Source organism: Ranitomeya imitator, chromosome 2 (assembly GCF_032444005.1).
Source record: "Ranitomeya imitator isolate aRanImi1 chromosome 2, aRanImi1.pri, whole genome shotgun sequence".
Taxonomy (NCBI): Eukaryota; Metazoa; Chordata; class Amphibia; order Anura; family Dendrobatidae; genus Ranitomeya; species Ranitomeya imitator.
In genome coordinates, this window is record NC_091283.1 from 807589044 (window position 1) to 807608601 (window position 19558).

At 46.0% G+C, this 19558-nt stretch overlaps 1 protein-coding gene across 1 annotated transcript in view; it reads right to left on the reverse strand.

Moving 5' to 3' along the window:
* Nucleotides 1-348: 348 nt before the first annotated feature.
* Nucleotides 349-19558, reverse strand: part of KNDC1 (kinase non-catalytic C-lobe domain containing 1) — a 127943-nt gene continuing 108733 nt past the window's right edge. Inside the window, exons 28-30 of the mRNA XM_069753825.1 lie at nucleotides 3528-3587; nucleotides 3172-3329; nucleotides 349-1115 (exon numbers count right to left, since the gene is read on the reverse strand). Of these exons, the coding sequence (XP_069609926.1) occupies nucleotides 884-1115; nucleotides 3172-3329; nucleotides 3528-3587 (450 nt within the window). The 3' untranslated portion in view covers nucleotides 349-883. The remainder of the gene's footprint in view (nucleotides 1116-3171; nucleotides 3330-3527; nucleotides 3588-19558) is intronic.

A 19558-nucleotide genomic window follows, 5' to 3' on the forward strand; every position in this document is an offset into this window, starting at 1 on the left:
GCAGAGGCTGCTGTAATCCCAGGACTTTATCATAACCAGGCTCTATCCATAAGTGCACACCATATCTCTACCTGTCAAGAAATTCAAGTATATTCTCTAACTAACAGCAGGGAGGAAGTAAAGCACTGCAGCTATTCAGGTCTCCATGCATCTTACTGAAACGAATGGAGAGGGCCTGAGCAGATTCTGAGAGGTTTCTAAATGGGTCACTGGAGTTACAATGAAAAAACTATAGCAGGCAGCCAAGTGCTTGTCAAGGTTCAAAAATTATATTATATATATATTTAGAATATAGATATATATATATATATATATATATATATATATATATATTTTTTTTTTTTTTTTAAAGACAGGTTGAGCTACAATTAATTTGCCTTATTCCATTAATATGTTTAGTGTTTAGTTTACCTTGTAGGCGATAGCCTTCTCATTCTTGGTTGTGTGCGCAAAATCAAAATCCAACCATTGTTACTTAAAGCCAAGAAACATGGGTAACCCTAAGTGCTACATTTCATCATACACCAGTCCTTATTTTTTATGCAAAAGTCAAAAATAGGACTGATTGTGATCTGAAAAATGCATACAAAACAGAAGGAAATAAAAAAAGAAGCTCTCCGTGGTTGGTGGATATAGCGACGTGGTCACCAGTACAGAGATAGGAACGCATTCAGACCGATTACAGTACGTAACAGAGATCCGAGATGAGCAATACATGAGCCCTTTGTGAATATTTGTGCCGCCCCCCAATTTTACTGCTGCCAATCTAAGCTAAGAAGACCCTAACAGCCACCGTTTTTGCCCTTCCATCAGCTTGGGCAATTCTTCATTTACTCTTTGGTTCTTTGGAAGGGATCCAAATGTGCGGTTATGTCTATGGCTTTCACTGAAATGTCGCCTTCATCCTTCGTAGTGTGTCCTGTATCTTACGAGAATGTTTCTCGGAGTTCACGTGATGGAAGTTGGCGTTGTTGTCAGCTGCCAGGACGGAGATATCTGCATCGCTGAAATGGGAAATGCGCTGGCGGAGGTAAAACTGCAGGTCTGGATCCGGACTGAAGGAGTACGGGATTTCTTGAAATGCATGAACCTGGCTGACAACTTTTGCAATATTCCTGTGGAGGGAAAAAAAAATAATAATAAAAAAAAAAAGACGTGGAGAACTGTATTGAAGACATTCACGAGACTTTTGCTGAAATCACTAAAGCAATTTAAGCAATAAAAATGACATTGTATAAGAGTGAAATCTGCAGAAGGTCAGTGACCAGTGAAAGCCACCACCGAGAAAAGCCCTCATATATATTAGACTTATGTGTATGGGGGGCCTGGAAAGATAAATCATCTGGAGATGCTGATTGGACATGTCCAGTTTCAAACTTCTGATCTTTTGGTTCTCCTGGCGATGAGCTGCCGACAGTTCCTTTCAGTGTTTTAGAAATAACTAAACTTATTTTTGTATTTCATTATTCTGCAGGCATTGTAAAGTGTTTTTTTTTTTTTTAATACACTTCATTATACTCTATTTTGCTTCCTTCTCTCCCAAACGCTATGCTGCATCAATGCTCAATTTATGCTCCTTTAGAAGCTGCTTACAACTACTGCTTGGCAAGATCCCTGCACTAGTTTGAAAAAGTCTGGGTATGGTACCTTCCCTGCCTGAGCCTCTCTGATCCTCCGCTAAGTACTCAGACAGGGAACGTCCTATACTCTGATTATTTGAACGTAATGTTAAGATTTTGCTGAGCAGCAGTTAAAAGCAGCTTCTAAAAGGAGCATGAACTGGGCATTGAAACCGCACTACAGCATAGTGATTGAGAGACAAAAGAAGGTAATGAAATGTATTACAAAAATTCATAATTTTGCCATAACTAGAGGATAATTATATGTATAAATGTTTAATTATCCTCCAGGCATGGCATTATTATGAATTTTTGTAACATATATTTAAATTGCCTTCTTTTGTTTCTTTCTTTCTTTCACAAAACACTGTGTTGCAGTGCTGTTTCAATGCCCAGTTCATGTTCCTTTAGAAGCTGTGTTTAACAGCTGCATATACTGTATGTGTGAGTATATATTTTATGTTACTCTTTAAATGACTGCTCGTTGTATATTTATGGCAGGAAACCTAAAAAGTTATCTCCCCTTTACATACATTTGATAAATTAATGATTGCAGAAAAGGGTCTCTGTAGATCGTAGCGCTATCTCCGGCGGTCCCAAAGTCTGGAGTGGATGTGCGCGTGTTCCACCACGGCCCCCATTCAGCTCTGCAAACCCTATATCTCAGGATTGTCTAGTGCAGTGTTCCCCAACACCGGTCCTCAAGAGCCACCAGCAGGTCATGTTTTCAGGATTTCCTTAATATTGCACAGGTGATTGAATGCTTGCCTGTCCAGGTGATGCAATTATCACCTGTGCAATACTAAGGAAATACTGAAAGCATGACCTGTTGGTGGCTCTTGAGGACCAGAGTTGGGGAACACTTGTCTAGTGTAAGGTTCCCACAATAAAAAATAAAATAAAAATTACCAACTTCTGTCCGATAAACTGCCCCCGCCCTCCCTTAACAATCTACTTTAAGCTGGACACGTGAAATAGTGACATAAAATAACAAAAATGACAAGTAAAAACCAAAAAGCATAATAAACAAAAAAGAATAAACAAAAAAAGCATAATAAATAAAAAAAGCATAATAAACAAAAAAAGCATAATAAATAAAAAAAGCATAATAAAAAAAAGCTTAAATCAAGGAAACATAACAAATCATACAGCGCAAAACAAGTTAAAGCTTGTCGTCGTGCGGACTTCTGTGCACGTTTGGATGTCATCAATGGGAGTGATCTATCTACAGGTGAAACCAGAAGTTGACATCCACTATACAAAAAGACACATCTGGATGTTTTTCTCAATATCTGACATGAAATCAGAATAAACCTTTCCCATTTTAGGTCAATTAGGATTACCATATTTATTAATATTTGCCAAATGCCAGAATAATGAGAGAGAGAGGATGCTTTCAGGCATTTTTATTGCTTACTGCAAAGTCAAAAGTTTACATACGCTCAGATTACTATGCCTTTAAACAATTCTGAACGGGGTCTTTTTATACAGTGTATGTAAACTTCTGGTTTCAACTCTATCTGTGTTGATAAATCATCCGTTTCGCACTCACCTTAGCTTATTCCACTTAAATGCTCGATTTGCCATAGTAAAGCCCCCAGTCTCCAGCTGCTGAATGTGCATCGCTAAGAGGTAGGCAGACGGGATTGTGGGTAACGTTCGGAATCTGTCTCCTTTCATCAGACACAAGCTGTCACTTTTCAGGAACACCTGGTGAGAAATCGGCTTGGTGAAATGTGTCACCGAAGACGGAACATTCAATGTAAATAGACATCGGCCTTTTTTTCCTTTGTCTGTTTAATGGCCAATGTGAACACGCTTCTATGTTGCATGTATACCAACTGATACTCCGGTTCAATTTTGTTTTATTTAAATACTAATCAACCTAATCATAAATGATAAAATTACCTCCACGGCTTTGAGTTCCTCCAGGATTTCCGCCACCTTAGTAGGTAAATGTTTCCAAGCCTGAGAGTAATAAAATGCATTGTTTTTATACAATGTCAAAACACACACACACACACACATATATATTATAGAATATAAACATACAGTGGGGAAAATAAGTATTGGATACACTGCCAATTTTGCAAGTTTTCCCACCTACAAAGAATGGAAAGATCTGTCATTTTTATCGTAGGTAAACTTCACCCGTGAGAGACAGAATCTAAAAATAAAAAAAATAGGGATTTTTGTGTACTCACCGTAAAATCCTTTTCTCCGAGCCATTCATTGGGGGACACAGACCGTGGGTGTATGCTGCTGCCAATAGGAGGCTGACACTAAGTGACACAAAGAAGGTTACCTCCTCCCCTGCAGTATACACCCTCCTGCTGGCTCTCAGCTAACCAGTTCGGTGCAAAAGCAGTAGGAGATCAATAACAATATATGAGCGTATAGCATGTCATATTCTAAAAAACAAGCATAAGCTAATAACAGGGTGGGAGCTGTGTCCCCCAATGAATGGCTCGGAGAAAAGGATTTTACGGTGAGTACACAAAAATCCCTATTTCTCCTTCGCCTCATTGGGGGACACAGACCGTGGGACGTCCCAAAGCAGTCCCTGGGTGGGGACAACAATAGATCAGGCCCTGTGTAACCGCTACTTACAAGTGCGCCACCGCGGCCTGCATAGTCCGCCTGCCCAGACTCACATCTGTGGAAGTGTGGGAATTATAGTGCTTCAAGAATGCATGCGGACTGGACGAATCCGCAAGCTTGCAGGCGTGCCTTGCTGACGCCTGGTGCCTAGAACCCTTGATAGACAGGGAGATAGGCTGACATCTAGCACGGAAGGACTCCTGGATGGTGCAAAGAATTCACCATGTTATCATGGTCGATGAAACGGCTAAACCCTTCCTGAAAAAGTCAGGAAGCCTTCCTCTACCGTCAGGAAGCCCAAATAAAACGTCTAACCTTCAGAAGGACGCCGTCCTCAAGACGTACCTACTCAGAGCACTCACTTCGTCCAGAATATGGGGGATCTTATTTCATTTTGTGGACTGGAGCCAAAAGAGATGAGGGAAGAACTATGCCCTCATAACAGTGGTAATACAGTACCACCTTGGTAACAAGGGATGGAGATGGCCTGAGGACAACCTTGCCTCGAAGGTAATAAGGTAAAAAAGTCTGAAAGAGCAGAGAAGCTAGCTCTGAAGACTCGTCAGAGTGAGAATATCGCAGAGGAGAACGGGACGACTTTCCCTGATAGTAAAGTCTGCCCGGATGAAAAAGGAGCCTACTGTAAAGCTCCTAGGAATAATAAGGTCCCAATGATCTAACGGTATGCGATAGGGAAGAACTACGTGTGAAAACTCCCTGTGAGAAAGTCCCTACTTGCAGTTGTGCTGCGATAAGGCGAGAAGATACTAGCTCCGCAAACAAAAAACGGACGTGGTCAGTGCGGATCTCTGAGGATCACTGGGGCCCCTTTCTGCTTCCGAAAGGCTTTCGGAAAGGGAGTTATGGAAACTGGTACCACGGCAGAACCAGAGCATGGAGAGCGATGGCTCTTGGATCTCGAGGCCGAACCACGAACTCGAGTACATTGGCCTTCAGTCTGGATGTCATCCCACCTACAACTGGAGATCTCCAGTAAGGACAGATCTGATGGAAGACTTCGGGGTGAAGTTCCCACTGACTTGAGGCGGAACCCTGACGGCTGAATTTGTTTGCCGTTCAGAGTTCTACTTCTGGGATATATACTGCCGAGATCACTGAATAATAGACTTCGGCCCATCAGAGAAAGTGAGGTACCTCGGTCATGGCGCCTGACCGTGGGTACCTGACGTAAGGCACCGCCGTGGCATTATCCAATTGAATTCAGATAGGGTGACCCGCCAGAAGGCAGTGGACCTGATGTAAGACTACCGTTCGGATCTCCAGAACAATGATGGGGAGAAGAAGACTGGCATTGGTAGTTACTAATAACCATTGAACCGGGAGAAAGGCCCTGGATGAAGAAGGAGCTCAGAGACTACTGTCTGAAAGTCTGTTTGACTTGCTGAAAACGAGCGGCGCGAAGGAAACCGCTTCCATTGTCGTCACCATTTTTCCTCAGAACTCTCTTAGCAAATCGAATGAAATGAGGGGGTGAGTAATCAAGTCCTCAGAACTCTCCTTGCGCGAGCTCCCTGTTGAAGGGCCATGACCTTGTCTCGAGGAAGAATTACCATCCTTCTAGAAGTGTGCAGGATCATCCTCAAAAAAAATATCTGCTGGGCTGGAAATGAGGAGAACTTGTCTAAGTGTAGCTGCCAGCCCAGGAGAGAAGGTATCGCAAGAGATATAGAAGACTCAGCGTAGTCCTGGAAGGGCGGCTAGACAGACCAAACAGGGCAGGACGAGCACGCTTCTAGAGTGCAAGAGAAACATGACATCCGCCATGACCCGAGCGAACACTCTGGGTGCGGAAGCAAGGCCGAAGAACAAGGTTGTGACTTGAAAATGCTGTTGACGAATGGAAAGGCGAAGGAATTTTTGCAGAGGGCAAGCAACCCGAATGTCGATGGATGCCGGAAACTGCACCTTTTTCTGTTGAAGTAATGGCTGAGCGGAGGAACTCCATCCAAAGAAGGAGGACCATGTCAAAGGTTGTTAGAAGTTTGAGGTCCAGGGTTGATCTTACTTTTCGTTCCCCTGTTTGGAACCAAGATCCCTTAGATCTAGACTGTGCTGGACAATCCTTATACAATCCTTTGTCAGTGTCCCGCTCAAAGGATTTGATTGGCCAGTTGTTGCTGGTGTGAATCAAGGTAGTTAAGGTCTCCAGCCAGGAGACCATTGCTCTAGCAATCCATGCGGCCGCTAGGGAGGATAGAGTGCTGGACCCGAAGCCGCGAGACGGAAAGGAACCAGATTTGCTATCTGACAGTCTGTGGTATTTTTAATTGATGACCCATCAGGTAGGGATACTGGTAGGTATACCACAGGAGATTCTACCCGGTTAATCTGCCCCATGGCAGAATGTGCGGCTGCATCCAGCAGGTCATAGTCTCTTGCCATCTCCTCTTTTCACGGTGCAGAGATAAAAATTAGGAACCCTCGATCCATCAACCTCTTAACAGGGAAGTGGAGAGGAATTGTCCGCCTTCTTGCATCATCCACTAAAGAGTGGTGATGCAGAGGGGGGAGCTCGTACGCCAAAAAGGGTGCCTCTATATGTCCACAGCGTTCAGGTCTCCAGGTGGACAGGACAGGTTGTCTGGCGTTAGGCCTGGATGCAGAAGAGGAAACATGGAGACGACACTCCGTGTGCTCGTCTGTTGATGGTGTGGGGAGATCGGTGCCCTTTAAAGGACCCGTCGCCCTTAAAAAACAGGCCAGGCATGGCATCCCACGTAGAGGCTTCTGTCCAGTGAAACGCTTATCCGAATTGAATGGCAAATGCTCTCGAGGGAGTTTAGTCTCTGAAGCTCTGGCAAGCTCAGGCAATATCCAATCCATATTCAGAGCCTTGTTGTCATCAAATCATTGGTGAGGGAGCAGGAAACGAAAAACTTCCGTTTTCTAGATGCCTGTATGTTTCTAGACGCCTGCACGTTTCTAGAATACTTGCGGCCCCTGCTAGCCGACGGCTCCCATGTAGGATAGGGACCATGTATATTGGTCCTGCGAGCACTCCAAACACAGAGGGTACACAGAGGGATTCAATCTCTTGGTCAGAGAACCATGGATTGGTCAGTGAAGAAGTCCACTGAGGGGAACTAGAGGATAAAGCTGAGGTCGGCGGTGGAGGGCTCCTCGGACTGATCAAGCGCCGTTAAGAAAAGAGAATACTGGTCATGCGCCTTTAAGACCGGGGAATACTGGTCATGCGCCTTTAAGACCGGGGAATACTGGTCATGCGCCTTTAAGACCAGAGAATACTGGTCATGCGCCTTTAAGACCAGAGAATACTGGTCATGCGCCTTTAAGACCAGAGAATACTGGTCATGCGCCTTTAAGACCAGAGAATACTGGTCATGCGCCTTTAAGACCAGAGAATACTGGTCATGCGCCTTTAAGACCAGAGAATACTGGTCATGCACCTTTAAGACCAGGGAATACTGGTCATGCACCTTTAAGACCAGGGAATACTGGTCATGCACCTTTAAGACCAGGGAATACTGGTCATGCACCTTTAAGACCAGGGAATACTGGTCATGCACCTTTAAGACCAGAGAATACTGGTCATGCACCTTTAAGTCCAGGGAATACTGGTCATTCACCTTTAAGACCAGAGAATACTGGTCATGCACCTTTAAGACCAGAGAATACTGGTCTTGCACCTTTAAGACCAGAGAATACTGGTCATGCACCTTTAAGACCAGAGAATACTGGTCATGCACCTTTAAGACCAGGGAATACTGGTCATGCGCCTTTAAGACCAGGGAATACTGATCATACGCCTTTAAGACCAGGGAATACTGGTCATGCGCCCTTAAGACTGGGAATACTGGTCATGCACCTTTAAGACTGGGAATACTGGTCATGCGCCCTTAAGACTGGGAATACTGGTCATGTGCTTTTAAGACCAGGAAATACTGGTCATGCACCTTTAACCCCTTAAGCCCCGAGGGTGGTTTGCACGTTAATGACCGGGCCAATTTTTACAATTTTGACCACTGTACCTTTATGAGGTTATAACTCTGGAACGCTTCAACGGATCTTGGCGACTCTGACATTGTTTTCTCGTGACATATTGTACTTCATTTTAGCAGTAACATTTATTCGATATAACTTGCGTTTATTTGTGAAAAAAACGGAAATTTGGCGAAAATTTAGAAAATTTCGCAATTTTCCAACTTTAAATTTTTATGCCCTTAAATCACAGAGATATGTCACGCAAAATACTTAATAAGTAACATTTCCCACATGTCTACTTTACATCAGCACAATTTTGGAACCAAAATTTTTTTTTGTTAGGGAGTTATAAGGGTTAAAAGTTGACCAGCAATTTCTCATTTTTACAACACCATTTTTTTTTAGGGACCACATCTCATTTGATGTCATTTTGAGGGGTCTATATGATAGAAAATACCCAAGTGTGACACCATTCTAAAAACTGCACCCCTCAAGGTGCTCAAAACCACATTCAAGAAGTTTATTAACCCTTCAGGGGTTTCACAGGAATTTTAGGAATGTTTAAATAAAAATGAATATTTAACTTTTTTTCACACAAAATTTATTTCAGCTCCAATTTGTTTTATTTTACCAAGGGTAACAGGATAAAATGGATGCCAAACATTGTTGTACAATCTGTACTGAGTACGCTGATACCCCATATGTGGGGGTAAACCACTGTTTGGGCGCATGGCAGAGCTCGGAAGGAAAGGAGCGCCATTTGACTTTTAAATGCAAAATTGACAGGAATTGAGATGGGACACCATGTTGCGTTTGGAGAGCCCCTGATGTGCCTAAACATTGGAACCCCTCACAAGTGACACCATTTTGAAAAGTAGACCCCTTAAGGAACTTATCTAGATGTGTGGTGAGCACTTTGACCCAACAAGTGCTTCACAGAAGTTTATAATGCAGAGCCGTAAAAATAAAAAATCATATTTTTTCACAAAAATGATCTTTTCGCCCCCAATTTTTTATTTTCCCAAGAGTAAGAGAAGAAATTGGACCTCAAAAATTGTTGGCCAATTTGTCCTGAGTACGCTGATACCCCATATATGGGTGTAAACCATTGTTTGGGCGTATGGCAGAGCTCGGAAGGGAAGGAGCGCCATTTTACTTTTCAATGCAAAATTGACTGGAATTGAGATGGGATGCCATGTTGCGTTTGGAGAGCCCCTGATGTGCCTAAACATTGAAATCCCCACAAGTGACACCATTTTGGAAAGTAGACCCCTTAAGGAACTTATCTAGAGGTGTGGTGAGCACTTTGACCCAACAAGTGCTTCACAGAAGTTTATAATGCAGAGCCGTAAAAATAAAAAATCATATTTTTTCACAAAAATAATCTTTTCGCCACCAATTTTTTATTTTCCCAAGGGTAAGAGAAGAAATTAGACCACAAAAGTTGTTGTGCAATTTGTCCTGAGTGCGACGATACCCCATATGTGGGGGTAAACCACTGTTTGGGCGCATGGCAGAGCTCGGAAGGAAAGGAGCGCCATTTGACTTTTCAATGCAAAATTGACTGGAATTGAGATGGGACGCCATGTTGCGTTTGGAGAGCCCCTGATGTGCCTAAACATTGGAACCCCTCACAAGTGACACCATTTTGAAAAGTAGACCCCTTAAGGAACTTATCTAGATGTGTGGTGAGCACTTTGACCCAACAAGTGCTTCACAGAAGTTTATAATGCAGAGCCGTAAAAATAAAAAATCTTATTTTTTCACAAAAATAATCTTTTCGCCCCCAATTTTTTATTTTCCCAAGGGTAAGAGAAGAAATTAGACCACAAAAGTTGTTGTGCAATTTGTCCTGAGTACGATGATACCCCATATGTGGGGGTAAACCACTTTTTGGGTGCATAGCAGAGCTCGGAAGGGAAGGAGCGCCATTTGACTTTTCAATGCAAAATTGACTGGAATTAAGATGGGACGCCATGTTGGTTTGGAGAGCCCCTGATGTGCCTAAACATTAAAACCCCCCGCAAGTGACACCATTTTGGAAACTAGACCCCCTAAGGAACTTATCTAGATGTGTTTTGAGAGCTTTGAACCCCCAAGTGTTTCACTACAGTTTATAACGCAGAGCCGTGAAAATAAATTTTTTTTTTTTTCGCAAAATTATTTTTTAGCCCCCAGTTTTGTATTTTCACAAGGGTAACATAATAAATTGGACCCCAAAAGTTGTTGATCAATTTGTCCTGAGTACGCTGATACCCCATATGTGGGGGGGAACCACTGTTTGGGCGCATGGCAGAGCTCGGAAGGGAAGGAGCGCCATTTGGAATGCAGACTTAGATGGATTGGTCTGCAGGCGTCACGTTGCATTTGCAGAGCCCCTGATGTACCCAAACAGTAGAAACCACCCACAAGTGACCTCATATTGGAAACTAGACCTCCCACGGAACTTATCTAGATGTGTTGTGAAAACTTTGAACCCCCAAGTGTTTCACTACAGTTTACAACGCAGAGCCGTGAAAATAAAAAATCCTTTTTTTTCCCCACAAAAATGATTTTTAGCCCCCCAAATTTTTATTTTCCCAAGGATACCAAGAGAACTTGGACCCAAAAAGTTGTTGTCCAATTTGTCTCGAGTACGATGATACCCCATATGTTGGGGTAAACCCCTGTTTGGGCGCACGGGAGAGCTCGGAAGTGAAGGAGCACTGTTTTACTTTTTCAATGCAGAATTGGCTGGAATTGAGATCGGACGCCATGTCGCGTTTGGAGAGCCCCTGATGTGTCTAAACAGTGGAAACACCCCAATTATAACTGAAACCCTAATCCAAACACACCCCTAACCCTAATCCCAACTGTAACCCTAACCACACACCTAACCCTGACACACCCCTAACCCTAATCCCAACCCTAATCCCAACCGTAAATGTAATCCAAACCCTAACCCTAGCCCTAACCCTAGCCCTAATGGGAAAATGGAAATAAATACATTTTTTTTAATTTTATTATTTTTCCCTAAGGCTAGGTTCACATTGCGTTAGGGAAATCCGTTTAGCACTAGCGGATTGCGCTAACGCAATGTCTTTTTAGGTGTCGTGTTTAGTGGTCGCGTTAACGTCCCCGGTCTGGAAGATCGGGGATCGGACCTCGGGCGCGCCGCGGACGCTGCAAGCAGCGTCTGAGGCGCGCCACAAAAGAATGGCACCTTGCTAGCGCGAGCCGAAAATGGCACGCTCTAGCGATGCACTACACCAGAAAATCACATTGCTGTCAATGGTTGTGCTAACGGACCCGTTGCACGGCGTTAATTGTGACATTTTCGCCATGCAACGCTGTCCGTTAGCGTTAACCCATTAACGCAATGTGAACCTAGCCTAACTAAGGGGGTGATGAAGGGGGGTTTGATTTACTTTTATACCGTTTTTTATATCGGATTTTTATGATTGGCAGCCGTCACACACTAAAAGACGCTTTTTATAGCAAAAAAGTTTTTGCGTCTCCACATTTTGAGACCTATAATTTTTCCATATTTTGGTCCACAGAGTCATGTGAGGTCTTGTTTTTTGCGGGACGAGTTGACGTTTTTATCGGTTACATTTTCGGACATGTGACAGTTTTTGATCGCTTTTTATTCCGATTTTTTGTGAGGCAGAATGACCAAAAACCAGCTATTCATGAATTTCTTTTGGGGGAGGCGTTTATATCGTTCCGCGTTTGGTAAAATTGATGAAGCAGTTTTATTCTTCGGGTCAGTACGATTACAGCGATACCTCATTTATATCATTTTTTTTATGTTTTGGCGCTTTTATACGATAAAAGCTATTTTATAGAAAAAATAATTATTTTGGCATCGCTTTATTCTGCGGACTATAACTTTTTTATTTTTTTGGTTATGATGCTGTATGGCGGCTCGTTTTTTGCGGGACAAGATGACGTTTTCAGAGGTACCATGGTTATTTATATCCGTCTTTTTGATCGCGTGTTATTCCACTTTTTGTTCAGCGTTATGATAATAAAGCGTTGTTTTTTGGCTCTTTTTTTTTTTTTCTTACGGTGTTCACTGAAGGGGTTAACTAGTGGGCCAGTTTTATAGGTCGGGTCGTTACGGACGCGGCGATACTAAATATGTGTACTTTTATTGTTCTTTTGTTTTTTTTTTATGTAAAGAAATGTATTTATGGGAATAATATTTTTTTTTTCGGCTTTATTTAGGAATTTTTTTTTTTTTTTACAAGTGTGGAAATTTTTTTTTTTTACTTTTTCACTTTGTCCCAGGGGGGGACAATACAGATCACCGATCTGACAGTGTGCACAGCACTCTGTTAGATCGGTGATCTGACATACAGCCGGGCAGGATTAGAGCTGCAGCCTGATCCTGACCCGGAAGTGCTCCCTGCAGGACCCGGATGCAGCCCGGCGGCCATTTTGGATCCGGGGACTGCAGGGAGAAGACGCTCGGTACACGGTGAGCACATCACCGTGCACCGATCGTCTCAGGGAAGCCCGCAGGGAGCATAGTGCCGGATGTCAGCTGCGATAGGCAGCTGACACCCGGCCGCGCTCCCCCCGTGAGCGCGGCCGATCGCATATGACGTACTATCCCGTCCCTGGGAATTAAGTCCCAGGTCACCTGGACGGGATAGTACGTCATATGGGATTAAGGGGTTAAGACCAGGGAATACTGGTCATGCGCCTTTAAGACCAGGAAATACTGGTCATTTGCCTTTAAGACCAGGTACTTCCTTACCCGGGTACTGATGTAGAGTCGATGTGCCCCTTTAATGCAAAAATACTGTCACCCCAGTGTGAGCTGGCCGGGTGGACCAAGATGGCCACCGGGAGCTGCAGAGTTGATAAAATCTCGCAGAGAGCGAGAAGCGCCAATTTGGGGGGCGGAGCCACAGACACGATGTTGAATAGGCCTAAGCCGGGGCCTAAATTTTTGTAGCCAGCGGAAGTCACCAGTGGGTCGTTCCAGGCAAGACTTCCAGGATGCGGCCTACAAATCGGCCGAAGCCGGGGACTAAATTTTTGCAGCCATCCAGAGCGTTACCTCAGAGAGGTGGGCCACAGGGAAGTGGCTGAGGCTGCTTGTCAGCATGTGGATATCCTACTGAAGATGGATCCACTCACCGTTGGTGCGCGTCCCGGCATGGAGCCGCCGCGGATGTGGGTTTCAGCGCGGTTCTGTGCAGCGTGGACGGTGCAGGGATAAGCCTCAATCCATCATCCGTTTGTTAGGGAGGTGGAGAGGACCCATCCGCCTCCTTGTGCCATCCGCTTTCACAGTGGTGGGACAGTGGGGGCTGCTCGGACGCCATAGAGAGGGGCCTCTGTACATCCATGGAGTTCAGTCCGGGTGGACAGGGCCAGTTGTCCGGAATTAGGCCTGGCTCCAGGAGAGGATACATGGAGGCGACACTCCATGTGGTCGCCTGCTGCTGGTGTGGGGAGATCGGGACCATGAAGGAACCGACGCCCCTGAAGTGAGCTCAGGCATGGCTTCCCACGTCACAGGAGAGGGTACGGGGAGGTATACTCGCTATGCTCGCCTGTTGATGGTTCGGGGGAGATCGGAACCTTGAAAGGAACCGTCGCCCACTTCACTCCGTTAATTAAAAAATAAAAATTTAAAGAAAAGTAAACAATAAAATAAAAACGTTGGGGTCTGAAACACACCCATGTGCCTCCTACAGACACTAAGCAAGAACTGGTTAGCTGAGAGCCAGCAGGAGGGTGTATACTGCAGGGGAGGAGCCGAGAGCCAGCAGGAGGGTGTATACTGCAGAGGAGGAGCCGAGAGCCAGCAGGAGGGTGTATACTGCAGGGGAGGAGCCGAGAGCCAGCAGGAGGATGTATACTGCAGGGGAGGAGCTGAGAGCCAGCAGGAGGGTGTATACTGCAGGGGAGGAGCCGAGAGCCAGCAGGAGGGTGTATACTGCAGGGGAGGAGCTGAGAGCCAGCAGGAGGGTGTATACTGCAGGGGAGGAGCCGAGAGCCAGCAGGAGGGTGTATACTGCAGGGGAGGAGCCGAGAGCCAGCAGGAGGGTGTATACTGCAGAGGAGGAGCCGAGAGCCAGCAGGAGGGTGTATACTGCAGGGGAGGAGCCGAGAGCCAGCAGGAGGATGTATACTGCAGGGGAGGAGCCGAGAGCCAGCAGGAGGGTGTATACTGCAGGGGAGGAGCCGAGAGCCAGCAGGAGGGTGTATACTGCAGGGGAGGAGCTGAGAGCCGGCAGGAGGGTGTATACTGCAGGGGAGGCGCTGAGAGCCAGCAGGAGGTGTATACTGCAGGGGAGGAGCCGAGAGCCAGCAGGAGGGTGTATACTGCAGGGGAGGAGCTGAGAGCCAGCAGGAGGGTGTATACTGCAGGGGAGGAGCCGAGAGCCAGCAGGAGGGTGTATACTGCAGGGGAGGAGCCGAGAGCCAGCAGGAGGGTGTATACTGCAGGGGAGGAGCCGAGAGCCGGCAGGAGGGTGTATACTGCAGGGGAGGAGCTGAGAGCCAGCAGGAGGGTGTATACTGCAGGGGAGGAGCCGAGAGCCAGCAGGAGGGTGTATACTGCAGGGGAGGAGCCGAGAGCCAGCAGGAGGGTGTATACTGCAGGGGAGGAGCTGAGAGCCAGCAGGAGGGTGTATACTGCAGGGGAGGAGCCGAGAGCCAGCAGGAGGGTGTATACTGCAGGGGAGGAGCCGAGAGCCAGCAGGAGGGTGTATACTGCAGGGGAGGAGCCGAGAGCCAGCAGGAGGGTGTATACTGCAGGGGAGGAGCCGAGAGCCAGCAGGAGGGTGTATACTGCAGGGGAGGAGCTGAGAGCCAGCAGGAGGATGTATACTGCAGGGGAGGAGCTAACTTTTTTTGTATCACTTAGTGTCAGCCTCCTATTGGCAGCAGCATACACCCACGGTCTGTGTCCCCCAATGAGGCGAAGGAGAAAACAGAAAATCACACTATATGATTCTTAAATAATGACCTTGCTTTTTATTGCATAAACTAAGTATTAGATCACCTACCAGCCATCAAGAATTCGCAGACCTGTTAGTTTTTCTATAAGAAGCCTCCTACTCTGCACTCATTACCTGTATTTATTGCACCTGTTTGAAGTCGTTGCCTGTCTAAAAGTCACCTGTCCACTCAACCAATCACACTCCAACCTCTGCACCATGGCCAAGACCAAAGAGCTGTGTAAGGACACCAGGGACAAAATTGTAGACCTGCACAAGGCTAGGATGGGCTACAGGACAATAGGCAAGCAGCTTGGTGAGAAGGCAACAACTGTTGGTGCAATTATTAGAAAATGGAAGAAACACAAATGAGTGTCAATCTTCTTCGGTCTAGGGTTCCATGCAAGATCTCACCTCATGGGGTAAGGATGATTCTGAGAAAGGTCAGGAATCAGCCCAGAACTGCATGGGAAGAACTGATCAGTGACCTGAAGAAAGCTAGAACCACAGTCTCAAACATTACCGTTAATAACACACTACGCCATCATGGATTAAAATCCTGCAGGGCACGGAAGGTCCTCCTGCTCACACCAGCAAATGTCCAGACTCGATTAAAGTTCGGCTATGATCATCTGGATGATCCAGAGGAGGCATGGGAGAAGGTCATGTGGTCAAATGAGACTAAAATTGAACTTTTTGGTATAAACTCGACTCACCGTGCTTGGAGAAAGAAGGATGAGTACAACCCCAAGAACACTGTCCCACCCATGAAGTATGGAGCGGGAAAAGTGATACATTGGGGGTGCTTTTCTGCAAAGGGGACAGGATGAATGCACGGTATTGAAGGGAGGATGAATGGGGACATGTGTCGTGAGATTTTGCCCAACAACCTCCTTCCCTCAGTAAGAGCATTGAAGATAGGTCATGGCTGGGGTCTTCCAGCACGACAATGACCTGAACGTCTCAGCCAGGGCAAATAAGAAGTAGCTCCATAAGAAGCATTTCCAAATCCTGGAGCGGCCTAGTGAGTCTCCAGACCTGAACTTATTAGAAAATCTTTGGAGAGAGCTGAAACTCAATGTTGCCCTGCGACAGCCCCGAAACTTGAAAGATCTGGAGAAGATCTGTATGGAGGAGGGGGCCAAAAATAGAATTAGACTTACCGGTAATTCGGTTTCTAGGAACCTTCCACGACGGCACACGGAGGTTGCCTCTTTGCCCTGATGGGGAACAGGAATTATGGAGAGGTTCAAAGGCCCTCTCACCTCCCACTTGCCAGTGACTTATAACTGAACACCATAGCACCGGTTTACCTTGAATCCCAGATTTTTATCCAGGAGTATAAGGAGGGAATTAGTGCTGTCGTGGAAGGTTCCTAGAAACCGAATTACCGGTAAGTCTAATTCGATTTTCTCTAGCCACCTTCCACGACGGCATACGGTAGAATACCAACTAATTTGGCGCTAGGGAGGGACAACGGCCTGGAGAACTTTCCGGCCGGAGACTAAATCTTTGTTGGGCAATATGTTCAATCTATAATGTTTGGAAAAAGTATGCAAAGAAGCCCACGTAGCTGCCCTGCAGATCTGTTCCCCAGAGGCGCCTGCTCTTTCTGCCCGGGAGACTGAAGTGGATCTGGTCGAGTAGGCCTTAATCCTCACTGGGGATGTTTTGTTTTGAGCAACATATGCTTCTGCTATAGCTTTCTTGATCCAGTTAGCAATAGTGCTTTTCACTACTTTTTTCCCTTTATTTTGTCCGGAGGGGTGGACAAATAGATTTTGATCAACTCTATAAGAGCTGGTTTGCTCTAAGTAGTACAGTACAACATGTCTGACGTCAAGAGTATGAAAACTTTCTTCTTTTGGATTTGCTGGATTTTGGCAGAAGGAAGGTAGGACAATTTCCTGGGAGCGGTGGAATTCTGAGACTACTTTTGGAAGAAAGGAGGGGTCGAGACGTAGTTCTATGGAGTCATCCCTAATAGACAAGTAGGGCTCTCTCATTGACAGGGCCTGGAGTTCTCCTACTCTTCTTGCCGAGGTTATAGCCACCAGAAAAATTGTCTTGTAAATGTGATTTTGTGGAGAACATGAGGATAAAGGTTCAAAGGGTGGACCTGTAAGCCCCTGCAATACTAAATTAAGGTCCCATAGGGGCACCAGCGATTGTGTTTTAGGGTTCATTCTGGAGGCTGACGTCATGAACCTCTTAATTCAGCGATGACCTGCCAGATCCTGGTGAAAAATAGAACTGAGGGCGGAGACCTGGACTTTTAAAGTGCTAGGCTTGAGGCCTATTTCTAAGCCTTTTTGTAGAAAATCTAGAATTTGCGACAAATTCGGATTGAGGGGATCTGTTCGTTCAGGGAGACAGAAAGATGAATTTTTTTTCCCAAACTTTATTGTATATAGCATTGGTTACTGGTTTTCTTGATTTTTGAAGTGTAGCAACCACTGAGTCTGATAGCTCTTTAGCTCTCAGCACCTGGGCTTCAGTAACCATGCCGCCAGATTCCATTTGTGAGGATCCCTGTGATGAATGGGTCCCTGCGAGAGAAGGTCGTTTCCTACTGGTAACTGGACCGGGCCATCTACCTGTAGGGCAATAATCAGGTTGTACCAGCTCCTTTTTGGCCACAACAGGGCTACCAATATAGTTGGTGTTTGTTCTTCTCGGATTTTCCGTAAGACCTTTGCTAAAATTGGGATCAGTGGGAACGCATAGGCAAGGCGAAAATTCCACCTCTGGGCTAGAGCATCTACCCCTCTGGAGCCGTCCCTGGGGTTTAGGGAGAAGAAGGCTTTGACCTGCGTGCTTTGGCGAGATGCGAAAAGGTCGAGTTCTGGTAGACCCCACCTGTCTACGAGCATCTTGAAGCTCCGGTTGCTCAGGCTCCATTCTCCCGGCTGTATATTCTGGCAATAGTCTGCCTGGGTGTTGAAAGAGCCTTTCAAGTGAACTGCCCTCAAAGACAGTAGGTATCTCTCTGCCCAGGAGCATATTGGGGTAGATATGTTCCTTAAAGGGAACCTGTCACCCCGTTTTTTCAGTAGGAGATAAAAATATCGTTAAATAGGGCCTGAGCTGTGCTTTACAATAGGGTATTTTTTGTCCCCTGATTCCCCACCTATGCTGCCGAAATACCTTACAAAAGTGGCCTTTTTCGCCTGTCAATCAGGCTGGTCAGGTCGGATGGGCGTGGTCACAGCGCTGTTTCTCCCCCACATCTTGCTTATGTTCACGTTGGTGGCGTAGTGCTTCTCGCATGCGCAAGTGCCGAATGCACTGCGCAGCTGTAGAAAAAGAGCGCGCTCGCCGCTATTTAGCGGTTTCTTGGTAGGCGCGGCCATCTTCCTGAGGCCGCGCGTGCGCAGATGGACATCGCGGCAGCCATTTTCCGGAAGCCGAGTTCGAATCTCGGCTTCAGGAAAATGGCCACCGCGATGTCCATCTGCGCACGCGCGGCATCCCGCGGCCATTTTCCTGAAGCCCCGGGAAGCAGGAGACTCCATCTGCGCACGCGCGGCCTCAGGAAGATGGCCGCGCCCACCAAGAAACCGCTAAATAGCGGCGAGCGCGCTCTTTTTCTACAGCTGCGCAGTGCATTCGGCACTTGCGCATGCGAGAAGCACTACGCCACCAACGGGAACATAAGCAAGATGTGGGGGAGAAACAGCGCTGTGACCACGCCCATCCGACCTGACCAGCCTGATTGACAGGCGAAAAAGGCCACTTTTGTAAGGTATTTCGGCAGCATAGGTAGGGAATCAGGGGACAAAAAATACCCTATTGTAAAGCACAGCTCAGGCCCTATTTAACGGTATTTTTATCTCCTACTGAAAAAACGGGGTGACAGGTTCCCTTTAAGTTGTTGTTTTTCTTACTGCCGTGGTGTCTGATGTGAGCAACTGCAGTCATATTGTCCGAATATATTCGAACGTGATGTCCCCTGATAAGCTGACCCCCTGCTAGAAGGGCTGTAGTTGGATGACTTCCTGCTCGTTGCCAGGTCCCAGAGTCCTTGGGAGGGGGTAACGTTAATCATGGCTCCCCAGCCTCTCTTGCTGGCATCTGTTGTAATTGTAGTCAACGGGACCTGAGTCCAACTGACCCCTTTTTGAAGATTTTTCAGGTTTATCCACCATGCCAGGGAGGCTTTGACTAGCAAGTGGGAGGTGGGAGGGCCTTTTAACCTCTCCGTATTTCCTGTTCCCCATTAGGGCAAAGAGGCAACCTCCGTATGCCGTCGTGGAAGGGGACTAGAGAAATCCCTGTTGCAGTTTGTGCAAACCTGGTCAAGATCTACAGGAAACGTCTGACCTCTGCAATTGCAAACAAAGATTTCTGTACTAAATAGTAAGTTCTGTTTTGTTATTTTATCAAATACTTATTTCATGCAAAAAAATCCTACAATGCGATTTTCTGTTTTTA